At 45.4% G+C, this 22,222-nt stretch overlaps 1 protein-coding gene across 1 annotated transcript in view; it reads left to right on the top strand.

Moving 5' to 3' along the window:
• LOC147879582 (coiled-coil domain-containing protein 39-like) overlaps positions 1–22,222 on the top strand; it is a 47,957-nt gene that overhangs the window by 14,796 nt on the left and 10,939 nt on the right. Inside the window, exons 7-11 of the mRNA XM_087371405.1 lie at positions 2,228–2,330; positions 2,673–2,907; positions 3,244–3,509; positions 15,545–15,676; positions 17,748–17,841. Of these exons, the coding sequence (XP_087227531.1) occupies positions 2,228–2,330; positions 2,673–2,907; positions 3,244–3,509; positions 15,545–15,676; positions 17,748–17,841 (830 nt within the window). The remainder of the gene's footprint in view (positions 1–2,227; positions 2,331–2,672; positions 2,908–3,243; positions 3,510–15,544; positions 15,677–17,747; positions 17,842–22,222) is intronic.

The following is a 22,222-nucleotide window of genomic DNA, read 5'->3' as shown; positions in this document are numbered from 1 at the left end:
TGCATTATCATTATGTCAGAGAGAGACTCTTAGCAGGGGAGATCAGCATGTCTCATGTGTCGACACACGACAATGTAGCAGACATCTTCACCAAGGCATTACCTCGTGATAAGTTTGAGAGCTTTCGACAGCTTCTGAACTTACTTCCTTTCGGTGATTGAGGCTACATCCCTGTATATGTACATACACCACACATCACTCCAGGGGGGTTTGTTGGGTTTTTATCTTCATACTTGTATCTTCTATGGAAGTGCTGGTGGTTGGTAGGTGGGCCGGGGCACTTTTTACTTCCCTTATGGAAGGTTTTTTTCCCCCAGGCTAATAATAGCCCATGTGACCTCATTCTGAGGCTAGGGGCACTCTGTTTTTAGCCTAGTTAGCACTTTGTGCTTAGAGGTGTGCTTAGTAGGCACAAACCTATCCTTTGGGTTGTGTGCATATCTTTCCTTTGTACTTGCACATCTTTCAATTCTATTGCAACACACTCCAGCAGTGAGAGCTTCACTCCCACTTGTGTACTCATTCCCTTGCTTTCTTGCTCCCGTATTTCTTACAAGGAGGTCTAACCGTATGATGCAGTCAATCTCATCTCGCGGAATCAGCTCGGGGGGTGCATCCATGCGGTACTGAAAAGGAGGGAGCCTGTCCATCTGAATGCCATGACTGGCGAACCAAGCAGAGACACGTGCATACCATGCTGTATTAAACCCACTCTCTGCCAGTCGGATAGAGGATTCCAATGCCAGTCTCGGTAGCCTCTCACGAGGTAGGTCCCAAACTCTATGGAGGAAGGTCACTGTCTGAAAGGTAGCATCGATTTGAAGAGGGGTCATAGCAAACTCTGCCTGTACTATCTGATGGGGGACTGAGGGCTTACTACGAATCATCCTGGATCCCATGATTATGTGTAGCCGCTCAAATCTCTTCCACTTTGCTGCCGAAATATCACACCCCTAGAACGGTGCTGCATACATGGCAGTTGGTCTCACTAGGGTGTCGAAAAGCCAGCACTTCGTCGGTGGGTCCTGGAAGTGCGCCTGGAAACACTTTGGGCTAGAGCACCATATCCTTGTGTGAGGCGTGCTCGAGCTGCATGGATCATTGTGAAAACTGGCCTAGTGAAAACTGCGAGGTGTGCTCGAGCTGCATGGATCATTGTGAAAACTGGCCCAGTGAAAACTGCACCCAAGTATGTGTAGGACTGCAAAATCTCTACTGGCTGACCTCGGTAAGTGATGAGGATGGAGCACTGGGTATGAGGTGTTGAAGATCATAACCTTGGTCTTCTTAAGGTTAACTGTCAGATCTCTCTCTGTACAGAACTCCTCGAGGGCCTTCAGATGTCTCTGTAATCCCTCTACTGAGGACGACAAGAGGACTATGTCATCCGCATATAGTAGTATCAGTACCAACAAATCAGCCAGCGGTGACCCCTCGAGGGCCTCCTAGGTGGTCTATGAAGGATGTGATCTCATCAATGTAGAGGCCGAAGAGAGTCGGTGAGAGGGGGCATCCCTGTTTCACCCCAATCGTGCTCTCCACCTAGCCTAATAGGCCTCCTGGGGCATGAACTTGTCCCATGACAGACTCATATAGGCTCATCACCCCCCAAATCAGAACCTCTGGGATATGCATCTCCTTGAGTCTCTTGATCATGCGGGATCGTAGGACAGTATCGAAAGCCTTCCGAAAGTCTACAACGCAGGCATAGACTTTCTGACGCCTCGACCTCGCCTCCTCGATGATAGCTTTCAATGTGAAGATGTGGTCTAGGGTGGAATGCTGTTTCTTCAAAAAGTTCTTTTAAATCTCGATATTTTAGAGTGATTAACTTGTGTTCTAGAAGTGAGAGTACTTGAATGCTCTGACATTTCTAATAATGTACAATGGGTGACCAAACACATTGTCTTGACTCCAATTGCACCAAAGTTCTATGTGGATAATCTGCAATGCTGGGGTTAGTACTAGGTTTGAAAATCTGAGCCTTATCACCTATATTGGGCTAATTTTGCCACAATTCAACATGTTGGTTGAAATGGAATACAGTTCAAGGATTACGAAAGCTCGTCATAGTCATACTTCCACAAAAATGGCACTCATGCTTTACAAAATAGTTTTCCCTACAACCTTTGATGGTCTCTTTCTGGCCCATCGTGAACTTAAATTGATCTGAATTATACAGTGAATGTGCTCAATTAATGACCATTGCTTTCTGCTATACCTGCAGTACGAAGGAAGCAGAGGAGGAATTGGGTTTGCTCAAAAGAAATCTAGAGCATGCAACTGCACAGCTAGCTACACTGGTCTCCAAAAAATGCCAAGTTGAAGAGGTCAAAGAAGATCACTTTGAAATTGAATGACAATGCATTTGATGATAAAGACCGCTCTCCTTTTTCGCACATAAACACTGTTATTTCTTTAGCACATAAAGGAAATGTGTGCTTGAAGCCTTACTAGTATATCCTTGCACTGCCTATTGTCCATAATTGTATCTATCTCAATTCTTGGCTGAAAACAATAAGCGCTACATTTGAGCTCAACAGTATCAAGATCAAGAAATGCTGGTGTTTTTTAAACAATTTGTGCAATCAATGGATGTTATATCCTGCTTGTTACTGTTGTTCGTTATATCTCTTGTTTTCCACCTAATTTTTTTCACATCTTGCATACAGGAACTAATAGCGAAGAAAAAAAAACTTAAAGATGTCTCTAAAAAGATGCAAGAAACAAAGCAGAAGATTGAAGATGAATTTAATCTTCTGGATACATTAGATAAAAAACGACAAGAGCTCGAGAAGATCCTGTCAAACGAAGAAGCTAATCTGAATGCATCTAAGAAGGAGTTGGTTGTAGTGAAAGAAAAACACTATGAAGCCTCAGAAAAGTTGAACACCTATTGTGACAAAGGTTTGCTCAATTTATAATAGAATTATGATGCAGACATCCATACCTCTTAATCGTCTATGAAGTTGATCATATCGCATCCGTAAATTTCTGCTTAAATGTTAGTGGAGTGTTTTGACCATGTGCTTTGTTCTTGCATTCTATCTCATGACTATGAGATGATTCAAAAAAGGCATGAAATATTTTCTTCTAGGCAGGTTTGGTCATGTTGTCTATCATAATGCTAGTCTTACATCCAGTGGCTGATGGTGCCAGTTTTGTTTGGAACATTAACAAATCTTTGTAATAGAATCCTGATGATATGAGTATTTAACTCTAGTGTGGGCACTCTTCTCGCAGAAAAGAATACTGTCTACGAGATTAAAGGAGCCAATTCTCAGTCAACAGCTTTGACAAATCAAATACATCAAATGGAAGCAAATGTGCTTAAACTTGATGAAGTCCTGTACTCAGCAGAGTTCCAGATCCAATGCCTTGAGAGAAAAGTTTCCAGAGCCAGTGGTGATAGGAGTGATTTTGAGACCAAGGAGCTAAGAGAAAAGTTAAAAGAACTTGAAAAGGAGCTAGAGGAAAAGACATCTGAAGAGACTCTAGTGATTGTGCAGGTCAAAATTCTCTCTCTCTCTCTCTCTCTCTCTCTCTCTCTCTCTCTCTCAAATATGAATGATGCTAGATAAAATGGCTTATTGCATTTTGTTAGAAGATCATGAGTTAATTGATATGTCTACTGTTTTCACTGAAGGCGAAGGCACGGGTTTCAGCTTGTAGAAATGTTCGATGTTGTAGTCAATTAAACTATAGTTCTGTCTTTATGGTATACATGCATCTTGGGTGAAGAGGATGCAAAGTGTTTCTTGATTAGCCTTCTTAAGTGTGAGCCTTCAATATGAAAAAAGTTGCCCGTGGTTTACAGGTACCTTGAAGCAATTTAGCACAAAATCTGTTTAAAACTGCATCTCTTGTGTCTATGTCATTAAGAAACGTGTGTAAGTTTGAAGGCCTACACCAACCATATCTTGAATAAGTTGGTGTCAAAGAGGAGTGTCACTCTGGTGGGCCTTTGGATGTTGTTTGAGGAACCAAGTCCACGTGGTTGCTGAGAATGGATAAGAGGGTCTTAGCAGAGAGGCTCCCATTAGGTGCAGGGCTGCGGCAGCACAAAGCCATAGAGAGAGAGAGAGAGAGAGAGAGAGAGAGAGAGTTTATTAAAGTCTTCGGAAGACCGATGGGTCTATGAGACTGATAGAAAGCTAATACAATAAGTAGAAAGGGTGGAGCTACGAAACGAGCATCATCACCCATGCTGAATGCTGAGTGCTAAGTAGTACGTAGTCATATCCGTAGTAATGGCATCATCGTCATCATCAACATCATCCTCCTCATCCTTGAGTCAATCACTATCAAGGCTGGCTGGCTCTGGTCCATGCAATGCGACCCCCCAAGGGTATATGTGTGTCAGGGTGGTGCTGATGTGTAGCCAGTGATGAAGCGTTGGTGACTATCTGTGGGTGCCACTCGCCTCGGTCTCCTAGCAATGACTTTGCTCCTAACCAGGGCTATCGTAACCCTTGTGGTCACGCGTGCCCCACGCTTGAACAAGGATGGGAGGTCGCTCAATGTAATCTGAATGCCTGTGCGCTGTTGAGTGCGGCGTGCCTCAGGCTTTGGGTCTCTACTACACCTGCTATCAGTGGTTGCGAGGCTCATGTGATTTGACAGGAAGAACTCTGTGATCCTGCCTTGAGAAGGGTCGGCCCCTACTACTGGCCACTTCAGAAGTGTGCGGAGTTGTTCGGGGTAGAAGTCTCCTTCATGATGAAGTGGGCATGGAAGATTGGCATTGAGCCGGTGTCCACTCTCGTACGCCGACGTACAGACACAGACTACTCGCTCTCCAAACCCCTGGAAAAATCACATAAGGCAGTCTTTCTGGAACAGGCACCCACCCACATGAGAGCCTTCTCTGCATTCCTGTCCTCATGAGCTGGACCTTAGTGAGTTGGAACGTGCACGGGCTCCATGACCGTGCTCGTAGTCAACTGCAGCACCTGATCCTTCAACACGAACTGCAGAGGGCAGTGGTAGGGCGGGCAGTGGACATTCTTTTGGTTCAGGAGCATATGTTCTCAATATTAGACATTAGGCGGTGACACCACCTCCTCCCAGGGAGATGCCCGGAGGTGTGGTCCCCTGCACTAGGACAGAGCGGAGGGGTCTGCATATCGGTCTCACAGACAGTGGCTCCAAAGGTTTATGATCAGGGTGGGAGTTAGGATGGCAGAGTCCAGGATTGGGATCCTGAATGTGTATGCCCTAGTGTGCAGACAGCGCCGTCCGGCCTTTTGGAGGAGGCTGACAGAGTGTCTTCCAGATGTAGATTCCTGGATTGTTGGAGGGGACTTCAACAACTTGGAGTTTGGGGAGGACAAGCAGGGCGGTGCCTCCTCCTCTGAGATGCCAGCAGCAGAGTGGAGCACCTGGGAGCAGTTCATTTTCATGATCAGTGGCAGAGACCCGTGGCGAGAGCCAGAGTTCAACAGGATACTTGGCAGCCTTCTCTTCTCTTTTGGACAGAGGAGACATGATGGATTGCTTGAGAGGCTAGACCGCTTCTACGTTGGGGACTGAGCAGTGCATAGAGGCGGCTCTACCGGGATTTTGGCAGGCACAACGATTTAAGTACTTCACTTAGAGCAGCCCGCTGAGGTCTTCCCCAAAAGGGGGTCAACATCCTAGAGGACCTTCTGCAGAACGAGGAGATTTCACAAGTCATGGCAGAGATTTGGCAGCAGTCAGAGACGGCACCTTGCGAGGGCTGGGCTTCGTGGGGTGGCCGATACGATCCAGAGAAGCAGTGAGGAGTTGCACGCTCATGCCCTTAGGCGGAGGAGGGCTCTTCAGGAGTGTGAGCGGGCACTGCGGAGAGACCTCGCCTCCATAGAGCGACTTAGGGAGCAGGACCCAGGATCTCAATGGCTTAGTGGCAGGCTTGAGAGCGCATGCTTGAGCTCTAGGACACGGAAAGTCGGCGGGCTGAGTTCTCCTATCACTCCTCTCGAGACCGGTGGGTACAATAGGGGGACAGGATGACTAAGTAGTTCTTTCAGACCACTAGGCCTTGATCAGCAGGCACACAGTTACAACGTCTTCGTGATCCATAGGGCATCTTGCACACTGATCCGCATGAGATTTTAGACCTGACCACAGGCTTTTACAGCCGGCTCTTCTAGACACAGAGGATGACTCAAGCTTGTCTTGTGGCCCGTGAGGTAGTTTGGGATCACGTTCTGACAATAGTCTCGCAGGATTTGAGCAACAGTTTGGAGGAGCCCTTCACAGATGAGGAGCTTTGGGAAGCCCTCAAGGCTCTCCCGACCTAGAAGTGTCTTGGCGAGGATGGCTTGACTCCGGCCTTCTTCCGGAACTTCTGGGAGATCATCTCCACCCCTTTCCGCCTAGCTTGCGAGGAGATCTTCGACACGGGCTCCCTTCCCCAATCCCTGAGGAGGGAGTGGATCTGTTTGATCTCGAAAGGGGGAGATAGGTCAAACATTCGGCAGTGGAGACCAATCACTTTGCTCGATACTGCATACAAGATCCTCACACAATGTGCATATGCGAGGCCCTCCCTGGGTAGTCGCTCTGCTCTGCCGCTCTCGATACGAAGTCTGTGTGAAGAGACCCGGAACTGCCCAAGAGAGATCCTCAGTGAGTGGGGTAGGTAGATTTGCGTGTATCCTGGTGGGTCAATGAAACCTTTGCTGTGATATGTAAGAAGTGATCTCTGTAGAAGCTAAGCTTCATTGGGAGTTCACTCGGTCCCAACCAGGTCCAAAATATGTGTAGCTGTAATAGATCCTCACGGATAACCTGGTTGACCTCGTGTGATAGAAGGGGAGAAAACGGAGCATCTATGCTGTGCTGAAAGGGAGGTAGTCTATCCATGTGGAGCCCCCATCTCTCTGTGGATGCATACCAACACCTCTGGTCCCCACCTACTGCAAATGCCATAGAAGAGGACAGAGCTAGCCATGGTAGCTTGCTACGCCCAGAGGTGTAATTCCCATACTCCCTGACTCGGTACAGATACGTGATGACCTGAAATGCAGCATCTAGCTGTAAAGGGGATGACCCAAACTCAGCCTGAATGATTTGGTGAGGGATGGCTTACCACGGATCATCCATGATAACATGAGAACCTGTAGCCCGCTCCACACGGGCCCACTCTGTATTCGATAAGTATGGCCCCTAACATGGGCTGCCCTACATCCCTGCTGGGTGGACCAATGAGTCAAAAACCAACCCCTTGGTCCGTGGATCCTGAAAGTGCGAGTGGAAGCATTGCCTCTCTAGTCTGGCCAATGAAGCATATCCTCTGCTGAAGTGTGCCTACATCGCGGGTCTCATAGTGAAGATGGGTCTGGAAAAGACAACCCCAAGCTAGGTTTATGATGAAACTATCTCCACATCCCTTCTGGGTGGACCAAGGAGTCAAAAAGCAACCCCTTGGTCCGTGGATCCCGAAAGTGCAAGTGGAAGCATTGCCTCTCTAGTCTGGCCAATGAAGCATATCCTCTGCCGAAGCGTGCCTGCATCATGGGTCTCATAGTGAAGATGGGTCTGGAAAAGACAACCCCAAGATAGGTTTATGATGAAACTATCTCAACAGGTGACCCATCAAATGTGAACTGCTCTTGGCGCATTGTAGTGCGTCAAGGTGTCTCTGGAGCCCTTCTGTTGAGGAAGACAAGAGAGCCACGTCATCTGCGTAAAGCAATATCTGGATAAGCGTGCCCGCAAGAGAGCAACCTACCCGATGAGTCTAGTAAGGCACCCCGTCCCTCTTTGTGATATGATGAGATGCTCTCTATATCGAACCGCTTCATGAATGAAAGCGGTGAGGCACCTCTGGTCTGGCTATGAGAGAAGTCCTGAAGCCGTCTCTGAAGAGGCAGTGGTATCGTCCATGGATCTCGTAGTAGACTGGGCAATGGAAGGCGAAATGCTCTTCTGACTCGATCTCATGTCAGTCACACAGTGTGCAGATATGAATCTCTCTAGGTATCCCCTCCGCTCGTCCACTATTGATATGGAGTCGGTGTGATGAAATACGGAACTCCCCAATGGCAATCCTAAATAAGTGTGGTAGGTGGATCTAAGTGTACCCTGGCGGGTTAATCAAACCCTCCTCAAAGATCTGCAAGCATTGCTCCCTATAAAAGTTGAGCTTCACAAGGAGCTCTCTCGGTGCCAACCAAGTCCAGAGAGAGAGAGAGAGAGAGAGAGAGAGAGATTCATTAGTTTCTTCTTCCGGAGGCCTTGTGATCTCATGTCAGTCACACAGTGTGCAGATATGACTCTCTCTAGGTATCCCCTCCGCTCGTCCACTCTTGATACAGAGTCGGTGTGATGAAACTCCCCAATGGCAATCCTAAATAAGTGTGGTAGGTGGATCTGAGTGTACCCTGGCGGGTTAATCAAACCCTCCCCAAAGATCTGCAAGCATTGCTCCCTATAAAAGTTGAGCTTCACAAGGAGCTCTCTCGGTGCCAACCAGGTCCACAGAGAGAGAGAGAGAGAGAGAGAGAGAGAGAGAGAGAGAGAGAGAGAGAGAGAGAGAGAGAGATTCATTAGTTTCTTCTTCTGGAGGCCTTGTGGTCCTATGAGAGAAGGTATAATCAGAAAAGTAAACCCATGAAAGCTGCTATGGCTGAGACAAAGGGCAACTCAAAATACAAAAGGATGCAAAACTCAGAAATCTTGAGATGCTAGGCATGTGTCATTTATGATCTTGGTGCTATGATAGCTCTTGGTAGAATTCAAAGATATCGCATCTCTTCCTCTATCTGGTCGTCTCATGTTGCGGTGGGGGGCGTGGTCTCTATGATCTCTTTATCTAGTGAGTTGTGTCAAGAGTCATACCTTGACTCTGGTGGCCCCCTCTTGAGTAACGCTTAGATAAGTTGGACCTCCATCGTGCGTGCTGTGGCCATCCTCTGCATCATGAGTGGTCTCTGTGTCTCTGGGTCTGTAGCTCTATGTCACCTCTTCCCACTTATCCACTCTGAGGTAACCAAGGACAAATGGGCCTCTGCCCTTTATTCTTATTTCCCCCAGTCGTACAAGTTTGAGATGCTGGCATAGAAAAACTGCGTATCATTTGGGTGGCTAAGGGCACCTCTCTAGGGTACCTCAGCCAGCCATCTGGGCCAGCTACCTCCTTTTTTTCCACTCCATTGTGTGTGGGACTGACTCAAATGCTTAGAAATCTATGACATGTTATCGTGCTCGATCTATCTTCATCTCTTGTGGCACTGACACCCCTTGTTGTCAGATCTATCTTGGTAGAGTCTCTCTGTGTCTCCGCATCTCCTCTATCTCCACCTCCTTCAATGTGCATAGTTTGCTAATCCGCTGCTCTCTAGGTGTGGTTGTAGCTCTCCTGCCTCGATCCTTAGCTCATGTGATGAGACCCGGATCTGTCCCGTGGCAATCCGCAGTGCATGTGAGACTCGTCTATCCTCTAGGTACCAAGGTCTGATAATCATTCCATCCCCTGAAACTCTTAGAAAGTGATCGCGATAATTCATAAAACTGGATCTTGGTGGGAAACTCTTGGTCTCCACCGAAAGTCCGTGACGTCTAGAGCTCAAGTATATCCAACCATATGATACAGTTGTTGATCTCATCTCGCGGGATTAGAGGGGATGGGGCATCCAAGCTGTACGAGAATTGGGAGAGTCGATCCATTTGGATACTTGGCTAGCAAACTATCTGGATATATGTGCATACCAGGCTGTGCTGACCCCTCTCTCAGCTAGTCGTCTAGATGACTATAGTGTCAGCCTCGGGAATCTCTAGCTGGGCAAAGCCCAAACACTATGAAAGTATGTCACCATTTGGAAAACGGTATCAATCTGGAGTGGTGTCATGGTGAACTCTGTTTGTACAATTTGATGGGGGTCCGAGGGTTTACTGCAAATCATCCTAGACCCCCATAATCACCTCTAGCCCGTCAAAGCTCATCAAACCATCTCTCTGTGCGTGCATACCAGCATCTCTAGTCACCTCTTGCTGAAAGAGCCATAGAGCAAGACGATGCTAGCCATGGTAGCCTGTTGTGCCCAGAAGTGTAATCCCGATACTCCCTGACTCGGTACAGATATGTGATGACCTGAAATGCAGCATCTAGCTGTAATGGGGATGACCCAAACTCAGCCTGAACGATTTGGTGAGAAACGGATGGCTTACCGCGAATCATCCGTGATAGCATGAGAACCCGTAGCGGCTCCACACGAGCCTACTCTATATTTGACAAGTCTGGCCCCTAGCAAGGGCTGCCATACATCCCCGCTGGGCGGACCAAGGAGTCAAAAAGCAGCCCCTTGGTCCGTGGATCCTAGTGCGAGCGGAAGCACTGCCTCTCTAGTTTGGCCAATGAAGTGTATCCTCTGTCCAAGCGGGCCTGCATCCCGGGTCTCATAGTGGAGATGGGTCCGGAGAAGACAACCCCAAGATACGTGTATGATGAAACTATCTCAAAAGGTGACCCATCAAACGTGAACTGCTCCTGGTGCATGACGGTTCGAGAGGTATTGAAGATCATAACCTTGGTTTTACCTAGGTTGACCTTCAAATCATGAGACTCACAAAAAGACTGTAGTGCGTCACTCGGTTGAGGTCTCTCCCCACCCACTGTGCAATCTCGATCCTGTGCTCAGCTACACCCAGAGTAGTGGCCACGAAGGCTGTCGCATCTATCATCAGTGTGGCCTCAGTGCGCGGGATCCCACAGACTTTGATGTTGAGAGCCTTACTGGCTCTCTATTGCTGCTCCATGAGGGTAGCCAAAACGGCTGCTCTTGCAAGTTCCTGTTTCACCACGTTGACCCATCTGGAAGTCTCCTCAATTGCAAGATTGCATGCTTGCAATCTGTGCCTCAACAACTGGAGTGCTCCCTGGGACTGTGCGTATGGCGGTGACCTCTTGTCGGAGCTGCGAGATATCCTGTTTGAGTCCTTGAATGAGATCAGCCTGGTCTCGAAGAGCATGAGCCTGCTCCTGTATGACGCGCCCTTGCTCCTGGGTGAAGCGGACATGCTCCTGTGCGAGTTTGTTAGCTCCATCTCGCGCTCACGGATACTGTGTATCTCCATCAACAAGTTCTCCCAAGCCTCTGATGGGTCAGCTCGTCCGTGTCCTAGCTGAAACTGGAAGGGCTGTGCCATAAAAGTGTGAGGATGAGGTTGGAGGTTGGGTGGTGACTGGGTGAGGTGGGTACGATATGGAGATGACAGTGGCATGGATGAGGTGATCCCAATGGGGTGTGGGAGCATAGGCTGACTGAGAGGGAGAGGGGAGAGAAAGGTCGAGGCGTAATGTGGAGCAGTGTATGACACCTCCGAAGTAGGTCTCATAAGTGGTGAGAGACCTGTAATGGGAGAGGAAGGGAGGGATGAAATCTGTGACAACCCCCCTATCCCAGGGGAGAGGGAAGCAGACGATGTCACGGGTATGGGTATGTCGTTGGCAATAACTGTAGCTGGGGATGTAGAGGTTGCAGCTGAAACTGAGGCTGAAGCTAAAGCTGAAGGTTGAGGATGTAGCGGGGGCTGAAAGTGAAAGTGAAACTGAAGTGAGGGCTGAAGTAGAAGTAGAAGCGGAGACTGAGGTGGACCCCGCCTTAGCTTTGCTACCAACCCCAAGTCCGCTTCGATTGTAGCGTGTGTTCACATCCTCCAGTTTCAGTTGTATTTGCTGTTTTTTTTTGTCGTCTTTCTTGACTTCGTCCGTCTCTTTTTCACCTTTTCCCATCTCTTTGGACTGACTTCTGTATCCTTGGTGCAGGTCCTAGTGCAGGAGCAGGAGCACGAGCCCCCCCCACGGCAGAGGCACATCCAGGGTTGGGTCTGGAGGTCAATGAAAAGGCGGCGGGGGTTTGGGGGGGGAGTGGGTTAGTAGCGTGGGTGGGGGCGGGTAGGCTAGAGGCTAGAGGCTAGAGGCTAAGGCACGGGGGGTGGCCAGCCGGCGGAGAGGAGGTTGCAAGATAGGAGCGGGGCAAGCAGCCGGGGGCGCGAAGGCGGAGCAAGAGGGGATGCAGTCGGAGGGAGCTGGCTGCAGGCGAGGGCGCAGGCAAGGCAGAGCAGGAGGAGTTGCAGGCGGAGGGAGCGGGCTGCAAGCAGGCGGGGCAGTGGGGTAGGGCGGTGGCGCAGCAGCGGGTAGGGACGGAGGAGCAAGAGTGCAGGTGGAGCAGAGCTGGAGGGGAGGGGGGAGCGGAGGTGGGCTGAGCTGGAGCGGGGGGCAGGACTGTGGCAGAGGGGTAGGGTGGAGTTGGAGCGGAAGGGCAAGGTGGAGAGAGAGCAGCGAGTGGGCGAGCTAAAGTAGAGCAGGGAGGGAGAGCAGCGAGCTAGAGCAGAGCAGGGGAGGCGGGAGTAGGGCGGAGAGGAAGGAAAACCTTGCAGATCTTAGAAATATTGAAAGGAAACCTTGCGGATCTTGGAAGAGAGAGGATGTGTTTGAGAGAGAAAACAATGACTATTTAGGCTAAATGCATGATCAGAGAGTGTTTCTTAACTTATTGTCTCAAACGGAGTTTTGCAATCACATCCAGAGGCCGTCATGGGCATAGCTACATATTTTTATGCCTCCCTTCTCTCAGCGAATCCTAGTAGCGAGGCCACAGATGATGCTTGACAGGTCATATGATAGTGTATTCCTATGTTGGTGAAACCAGATATGAAAGTATCTCTTGATGCACCTTTCAGCAACATAAAGTTCAAGTCTACGTTTCTTATCCTTGATAAGGGAAAGTGCCTAGGTTCAAACGGACTTACACCCTCTATTTTCTTGACCTTTTGGAATATGATTGGGGATCACATCACCTCAGCCTTGCAGGGTGTTTGGGACTCCGGTGAGATGCTTGACTCACTTACAAAGGGTCTCATACATCTAATCCCAAAAGGGGGATGTAGAAATTTAGTGTCACACTGGAGACCTATCACTTTATTGGGCACTTGCTATAAAATCTTGGCGAAAGCAATCAGCTTGTGTTTGCATCCCATATTTTCAGATTTTATTCATGACATGCAGACGGGATTTGTTCATGGCAGCAGCATTTTCAATAATATATTCTCTTTTTGGGAAGCTTCTGAGGGGCCATGCAGAGAGGACAAAAAGCTAGCCATTCTACTCTTGGACTTTGAAAAAGCCTATGACAGGGTAGATTGGGATTTCTTGGAGGGCACCCTTTATCATTTTGGATTTTTAGATGCATGGATCAGAGGGGTTTCAGCCTGATATAGATCAGCCCACAGCCAAGTGCTTATTGGAGGAGTTAGGGGAGAGAGATTTCAGATTTCCAGATAGTCCGTCAAAGATGCCCTCTTGCCTCTTTTCTTTTTCTATTTGTGGTTGAGGCTATGAGCATTTTTTAAAGATCTCGAGCTGACATTCTTGGGCTCAGACTAGTGCTCAGACAGGAGGAGGACCTCGTTGATTTTGAGCTAGCAGATGACTTTGCTATTTTCTTGGAGGCCTCCTCTTAGACTCTCACTTCTTTTAGGAGAGCCTTGGATTTGTTTTGTATTGCAGTAGGTGCTCACATTAATTGGAACAAGTCCAATGGCTTTTGGATCAGTGACAATGGCACTCTGGACTGCCGGGATGATTTGTGCTTCACTTGTACTCAGAGGGGTGTGTCAGTTAGATACATAGGGTGCCAGGTCGGTATGGGTATCTCCTCTTCACAGCACTTTGCTCCGGTGTTAGAGAGCATTAGAAGGAAACTCCTTTTTTGGAGTTCAGCCAGGTTGGACCATGGTGGTTGTTAACCAGGTTTTGTTGGCCATGGCTTGGTATGTTTGCTCTTGTTAGTGTAGCTCGAGGGATTGCATCACTCAGCTCATAAGCACTATAAGGAATTTTTTATGGAGTGGGCTAGATGGCACAATAGACACTATTGCAAGGGTGGCGTGGGAGACCTTGATCCTTCCCACGCAGAAGGGGGGTCTCAACATCATAGACCCAGATTTGCAATGGAAGGCCTTGCTTTGCAAGTTTGTGGTTAGAGCTTTTATGCTTGGGGATGAGCCATGGATTTTTTTTAAAATTCATTGCATTCACACCTGCAGCCCCTCCTCATGTGGAGACTAGATGGACATCACCAGATGGATTTTCACTTCAGCTCGTCTTAGATCTCCTTCCTACCCACTTACGGTCGCTATTCTCAAAGCTTGGGCCAGCTTTCAGACATACCCTTTAGAGAGTTTCTCTCTCCTCTCTCGAAAGCCTGTCATGTGGAATGACAATATACTTGATGAGCATGGTAGGCAGCTTGGTTTGTCTCATTATATGCAGTGGTCCAGGTGGGAGAGGGGCCCCGCCGCCTCGATAGGTTCTTAGAAAGCCTTTAAGAGGCTTCCAGAAGATTGTCAACAACATTCTTTAGTCGAGGAAGTGCAGGGAGGATACTTTAGATAGATGCAACCTTACCCCATGATTGGGTGGATATAGATGACAGGCCTATAGTTTGTTCACAGTGGATGTGGGCTTTTTCGACGACAAGTATTCCTCTTCAGGTCATTGTTTTTTTTGGGAGCACAGGATAATGCCTTGGTCTTTGATGTACAGTCAAGTGGCAGGCTGTCTATTTCTTCAGATGATATTCTTTTGGGCATGCCTTTCCAGCCTGTCAGGATCATAGGCTATGTGAAACAGGGCAAGGACTCTACTTGGCATATAGATCTGAGCCCTTGTCTTTCTATCTCGGGTTCATGGGGGTTGGAGGAGTCCCCATAAAGTATCTTCAGTGGGACCCCAGAGAGTGGGAATGGATTGTTGCACGGAACCAAGAGAAGAGTATTCCTTTCTTTGGTTACATGGTTAGTAATGCTAGGAGGCTCGGGATTAGTTGTAGAGGTTGGAGACCTTCCAAAGTCCATCATTGGGAGATTTATTAGGTTTCTGCAGATTTGCAGAGAGTCTTTTGGAGGAGGCTCTGGAAATCCTGAAGAAATAGAAATATCTTTATTTTTTTGGCTTTCTATTCATGGAGGGATTCTAATGAACAGGTGGAGGTCCAGCTTTGGGGCAGACTCCACTTGCCCTAGGTGCTCGTCTGTGGAGGAGTTGGTTTATCATTGCTTATGGGACTGTAGGCATGCGGGAGTCATATGGATAGGGACTGCCATGATCCTCAGTACTCTTGTTCCTTCTCGTTTCTTCATGACTTGGGGATCAGTGGCTTGGTTCTCTTTGTCAGGACCTCAGATTTTCTATGAGTGAAGTAAGAGCAGGAGCATGGCAGTCTTGAGCTGCCCCAGGGCTGCAGGTGTGAGGTACTCTGATGGCTACCTTTGTTCTTGATATTGTTCATGTTTCTGGAGCATTATACATGCGTCCGTTTGCTGCCTACATGTGCGACTATTCTCTCAGACTGTGCTTCTTCCTTTCATAGACTTGTATGCACACGTCACTACATGAGATTGAGCGATGGTGATCTCTAGCAACATTTTCACTGCAGAGGCTATCTAGAATCAGCTCAAAAGTAAATTAGTTTTATTGTATAATGTTTTACAGCTAAGATAATCAAACCTTGCAGCCTTTCTGTGCCCTAAAAGTTTATTGTTTCTTTGTCTCCAGATTAAGAAGGCAGAAGAAGATGGAAGGGCAGCGAAAAGGAAAAAAGAAGATTTTGAACAAAAGCTATCTTTTTTGGAGGAGAAAAATTCTGAGCTGATGCTTGCTTCAGAGACGGGCCTACATGCTGTGAAGGTCAGTGAAAAAATCTCAGTGTACATCTTCTCAACATTGGCTCAAATGTCATGCCATCCAAAGAAAATGAAAACAAACTCACAAAACTTGAGAAAGAAATTTGTCTTGTAAATGTACTTCTCCCTTCAGTAGGTGTATAGATGTAGGCAGGGATAACTACTATTTTTAAAAATGTGCCTTTTCTTTCTTTAGGTTTGTAGGCAGGGATATGCTTACCAGTAAATTGATAAGAGACTTTTTCTTTGTTTTTTCAATAGTCCTTGAATCACCTATGTTAACCCCCCTGCCCCTACTCCTCTCTTACTTTGTAATATACAAAAATCTGTGAGAGGCCAACACAGTGATTGGGATATAGTCTTGTATCGGTCATTGTATCTTGTTGTAAAGGCGTAAATCCACTAGACAAAGATATCGCTTTTTTTTGTGTGCTTGTACATATAATCTTCTCTTCATCTAGAGACGGAAATGAAAGAGATGTGGCTAATTGTCATTCTCACTAATAATGAGATGAGGTGAGTTCTAAAATTAAGAAATTCTGTAAAGTGAGTTGATTTTGTTAGAACATGTGACAAGTCTTGATGATTCATTGCATGACCTTAAAAATCCATTTTCCAAATCATATCTCGTCTATATGTTTTTGGATGGATTACAAGTCTATGAATTACAGTAAATAGAGCTATTAATTTGCATACAATACAGAACTGTATCAATAAGCCATGAAATTTCTCAAGTGGCCACGAATGCATTGGTGCCACATAGATGCAGTCACATGCATGGGGTATCCCAACTCATCCCAACCCACACGCCGCCTAGGCACTCTAGAAGGGCTACCCCAAAAGGGTACTTGGGTGAGAGATTATGACTAGACAACCAGTTATTGGTTGAAAAGACAACGGCAGCTGTGCAAGATTCCAAGTGCATACAATGAGGAACAATTGTTTTGGAGCTCTGCTGCTCTTGCTTAAGTTGCCAAATCTCTCAAACCAGCAATCTCTCCCAAATACAAGCATGCAATTGCCTGTCACAGGATGGTCCCTTCTCTTAACGTTTTCTCTTATAGCTGAGCATTTGGGACAAGGCAGTTGGACTCCCCATCCAATGAGAGTGGGGAAGAAATCTCCCAGGTGTCATGCTGGCAGTGGAGTAGCTCTAAAAGTGGACTCCCCATCCAATGAGAGTGATGCTAATATTTTTTGTCTTAAGTGCTGGCAGTGGAGTAGTTCTAAAAGTCATCGTGAGATATGGCTGCCGTTCAAACTTCATGAATGCATCGTTGTGCTCAAGATTGTTGGTCTAGGACAGATCGGAGAATGTTTTGGCAGAACACTAAATGATATGGCATTGCACCATGCCACTACTGCCTTAGTTAGCAATGGAGACACAGTAGGCTCAGTAGTTCTTTAACCTTTAATAAACCAATCCCCAATTTCTCATGAGCTGGAAGTAGTCTCTTTTGAAACCGTTAGTCAAAGCTCTTATTAGCCACATCCAAGCCACACTCAATTGACATCCAATCTGCTGTTGTTAGCCACAGCCACATCCTTGGTTATTGCTGGCCATGCCACTGCGTCCTCTTCCTTTGTTGCATGCTTAGCCACAGCAGCATCTGCCACTTGCAGTCATGTTTTTACCTATGCCACCCCTTAGCCATAGCCATAGGCGTGGCTAGGCGGTTGATTTGCCCTGCTAAGTTTGTTTTCTTTCTTTTTCTTTTCAAAAAAGCATAGAGAGCTTAAAATGATTAATCTTTACAATGAAGGGATTGAAGATAATTAACATATGAAGGTCCGAAAGCCCAATCCTCTATTATTTTAGCTAGCATTAGGCAATAATGAAGCAATCATTGTTGCAAGTCATGGGTGTGCCAAATTGATGTACATTTCTTTATTTCTCCCAAAAAATATGACTTGCTACATGTTTTTATAGTAAATAATCTCTAAGATCTCGTGGATAAAATCTGTAAATTAGAAGCCTTTCTTTGATCTTGTAAGTGACAAAAAGTAAAAGTTGTTTGGTCTCTAGACTATTTGTTATCAAGCAAATTCATGAGTCCAGCTTCCTTTTTTCATAGTCTAAAGTGAAGGAAAAAGAGGAGAAGATGCTGGCACGTGATCTGCTACAGATGGAAATTAACAGATTACAAGCCATCTTACACCTTAAAACAGGTATTCGCCTTGCTTGATTTTTTTTTTTTTGGAAGAGTCATTTGATAATTATTGTGATCACTCTTATGTATAAAGCAATTTCAATGCAGTTCATTCTACAATTGCTTTTTCAAATGTAAAATTCCTCTTAAGAGTTGACTTTTTCAACAAGGGAAAATAAAACTTGTGAAGTTAATGTATTTAAGTTATCGATTGTAAACTATTGTATGTAAATACTCCATACATCACAATGGGAAAAATGCATGTGAGAAAAAAAGAGAGTTCATAAGTGGTTAGACTAGTGGTTTTAGAAGACAATGTGTGGAGTTAAGCAGTAGAGGTCTCGATGATTTTTGAACACAAGGAGAAATCATTTTCTAAGTGACTTACCCTCTCCTTCAGGCTTTTCTCTCTAATTCAGTTCATGACCGTAGTGGCAACAGAGGTCTCTTATGATATCCTAACCTACCAAGGTGTGGTCGCTTCTTTTCAAAGTAACCCAGTGGCTGAGAATGGATCCATCAAGAATGCGGATGCCATTGCTTGTTGAATGTCCCTGCCCCCCTTCTCCTACCCCCACCATAAAAAAGAACCTTTCCATATTATGCTGTGAAAATTATATAAGATCTTTCTGAGGGCACTGATGAGAAGAGAGATCAACTGCTTTGCAGCCTGCTTCCTAGGGCCCCATCTCACTAACCTAGGAGTTAGTGGCAACAACCAGTATGATGGACTATACAACCAATGTCGATCCATGACAAAGTTAAAAAAACGTACCGGCAATGTTAGAAAAGTGATGATGAACTATGAATTCAGTTAATTAATTCTCCCCTGAGGTAGTTGATAGTTAGGAATCAGGATGATTAAAACCACATTGGGCAATCGTCTAAGTCAAATGTCACACTTTTTTTTTTGGGTGAAAATTTTGTTGCTTTATATTACAGAATCACTATCCCAGAATGGGATGTGGAAAAATACTCAAATGTCACACACACCTGAGCATGGCTCCTCAAAGCATTCTCGGTAAGGCTATGAAGGAATATGCACGAGTAATTTGTGCAAAAAAAGCCTGCATCTAGGCAGCTAAAGGCGTAGCAAAGAAGACTCTGCAAGCAGAGAAGACTTGCAGCCTCAACAAAATTTGGATTTGCATATAGATCTAGAGAAAACCTAAACAAGGAGCTCAATTGTTGGCATCCTTTTGCACTTGCTTGTGGGCAATTAGCTTGAGCTTCTCGACAGTAGAAGAGGATCAGATTGGTGGAAACATAAAGCGCCGGTGGTCTACTTCATCAAAAGCAGGCTGACTTGCAGCTGGAAAAAGGACAAAGTGTTCTAGACGAGGGACTGTCCCGAGTATTGGTAAAAATTCCGAGCATAGATCATCGAAATCAGGGAAGATCATTTCATTTAAAGATTTGACAAGTAGATTGAAGTGCACCGAGTTTAGTACCCACAAGCAATGAAGTCAAGTGAGAAGAAAACAAAGACCTAAAAGAAAGGCACCTCCAATGGATGTATACAACAAGCAGCATTTGGCTGTAGTAGAGGTCTTGATGATGTGTCATCACAACTTTGCAATCCTATGTTAAATGAGCGGCATGTAATCATAGTTGTCTAGAAAGTAACAACGTCATTAACGATTGAAGTGATGATGGCAAAGTGGTGCAAGCAACATCACGATTTGCAAAGATAAACTGTGAAGCACATTGAGCTGAAATGTCAAACTGGCACCTGAATAACAATATAAAAGGTGAAATTCAGCAAATCAGATGAGTATCGATGTCAGATGAAATCACCAAATCAGATGACACTAAAGCGCCCATTTGGGTAGAGTTTCAGACCTTCCCCTGTCGCTCTTTCCTCAGTTGGATGCGCTTTGTCTCCCTCTTGGCGAGTTTCTAGGATTAGAAACGGAGAGATTCATAAGTCCTAGAGGAAACCCGCTAGCCTATGTTCTTATGGACTTGTCTATAGATCCTCCCAATGCCATTCGGCTGCTGGATGACGACGGGTTGGAACTAATACAAAAAGTTTTCTATAAGAATATCTTGAATTCACGTTTTCTCTGTGGTTTGGGTGGACATTTTATAAAAGACTGCCCTGCCCGCAATAGTCGTGGTAAAGAGAAGCAAGCTGAGAAGGGTAAGGACCCGGAGGCATTGGAAAAGACAAGGGTAGAGGAACCAACTCCTTTGCCACAAGAAGAGAAACAGAATCAGGTTAAAGAGAGTGGGGTAGAGATAGAAAAGAAAGATAAACAGATAGAGGAAGAAAGGACCAGTGGAGAGAACATGGAGGACAGCTCAGGAGAAGAGGATTTTGTCCCCAACACTTAGGATTTCGAAGCTCAATTAGAGCAAGCCGAACTCGAAATCATCTCTCAAGATGAACAGCGTTTCACCATTGTGAAGGGGAAAAGAGCCATCCAACTTGAAAAAAAAATGAATAGCTCTCACCTAGATAACCCTACCAAGAAGAGTTTAGCAGAAAGAGAAAAGAGGAGGTTGTCGAGAGGTTTTGTGTTATCCCCTCAAATGAGCATGATCGATTTCAAAAAGTTGAGGAACAAAAGCTCCACCCAATGATGAGTCTATCGATGATTGATTCATCAGAAGCAACATTTTCAAGTATACAAATGGAACACATATAAAATGGTTGAATCGACACAAACATAAACATTGCCAAAGGAAGCAAATTGTCAAGCAAAGCAATTTGAGGAGCAGATGTCCCTCCATTATAGACGACAATATGAAGACTCAGAGCCAAATTCGACATGTAGAAAGGTGACGAAGTCTGCAACCCACAACATCTGAAGCAATAACTTGTAGAGAGAGGGTAATGGAACTTCTACTTAAAAATAGCTTGAAAGACCAAAAAATAAGCTTTGATGGAGATGTGCACCATACCAATGAGCAAAAGTTTTCCATAGGACTACGATCGCTAGGGCCCAAGATGAGTCATGGCTCTCAAAAAAGACCCGAGGCCCTAAAAGAGAAAGCCAAGAAACTGAGCCGTGAGTCATGAAGAAGGGGCATAGAGCAAAAGAGCTGAAAATCCTAGCAATCGCCTTCCAAATAATCCTTGCCTATCTGCAATCCCATAAGCAGTGCTGATTTGTCTCCACAATAGAAAGACAACGAGGACAGGTAGGGTGGGCCCCCGAACCTGGCCTTTGTCATTATGCATCGTATAAAAATTCTATTTCATTAATCCTTTGTATTGGAAATGTTCATCAATCTTTCAAGCTAGCACGAGGTTGCTTGCTTTGGTCCATACAAAGATTTCTTCAGTTTCTAGACCTCCTCCTTTGTCTTTCACCTCAAATCCTCATGGCTGGTCCTTATACTCTTTCGGATCACCGTTTAGAAATGCGATTTTAACATTCATCTAATAGAGAGGCCAGTCATAATGAGTACCAAGAGTTACAATCAATCAAATTATATTATGTTTTAATAGTGCAAAGGTCTCGTCATAATCTATGCCTTCCTTTTGGGCATAAGTCTTTGCTACCAATTTGGCTTCGTACTTCCATCACTCTTTACTTGAATATCCATTCATTACCAATGGAAGTTTTTCTTTTTGGTAACTCTATTGGTTTTGAAGTCTTATTTTATATGATGCTATAATACTCCTCTTTTATGCCTTGTGGGATTATTTTTAGCTTTATAGTATTTTTCAGACTTGAGATATATCTTTTATGGTCGTCATTAAAGTGTGAGCACATTCAATCTAATCAGGTGCCCTTCATAACCTAATAGATCTCCTAAGTTTATTCTCGCCAGTGGAGAGTTCATCTATAATTTACCCTAGAAACTATTTAAGTAAATTATCAAGCTTAGGTTCTTTTTCACTAGCTTCAAATGAAGGTTCTTCAACAACAATGGCTTCATCTCTTCTCTCTTTCTTCCACTATCTGAGTCATAGTCAGTACCTCCTCCATCAAACCTCACATTCCTACTTTTGATCAATTTTCTTGCATTAGGTTTCCAAATACTGTAAGCTTTATGATCATCACTAGCCAACAAGTATTCCTTTGATCTATTTGTCATTTAATTTCTCTCTGCAAGCATCTGGAATGTAGACATAAGGCATGCGACTAAATTTCCTTAAGTTGTCTATTTGAGGTTCTTTACGATTAACAGCCTTTTGAAGACTTTATTCAGGAGATTTTTTGTCATTTATCAGTTGTGTTTATTGGTTTACCTTAAAGATAGTTAGGCATATTTTAGGTTTTGGTTTTCCTATGTAAAGTTGCTCAATACTATCGTTTTGCTATGGAGGATGGAGTAGTTTGCTGTCTACTAATTCTCTTTTCATTGCAAACTTCAATGAATTGAGTTGGTTTATAGACTTTCGAACATTTTTAATAAGCTTTCTTTCTGGCTATAACTTTGAATCC

Source organism: Dipteris shenzhenensis, chromosome 33 (assembly GCF_047967505.1).
Source record: "Dipteris shenzhenensis isolate YYH24624 ecotype China chromosome 33, Dip_SZ_1.0, whole genome shotgun sequence".
In the NCBI taxonomy this organism is placed as follows: domain Eukaryota; kingdom Viridiplantae; phylum Streptophyta; class Polypodiopsida; order Gleicheniales; family Dipteridaceae; genus Dipteris; species Dipteris shenzhenensis.
The sequence above is the reverse complement of the archived record's forward strand: the minus strand, read 5'-3'. Positions and strand labels throughout refer to the sequence as shown.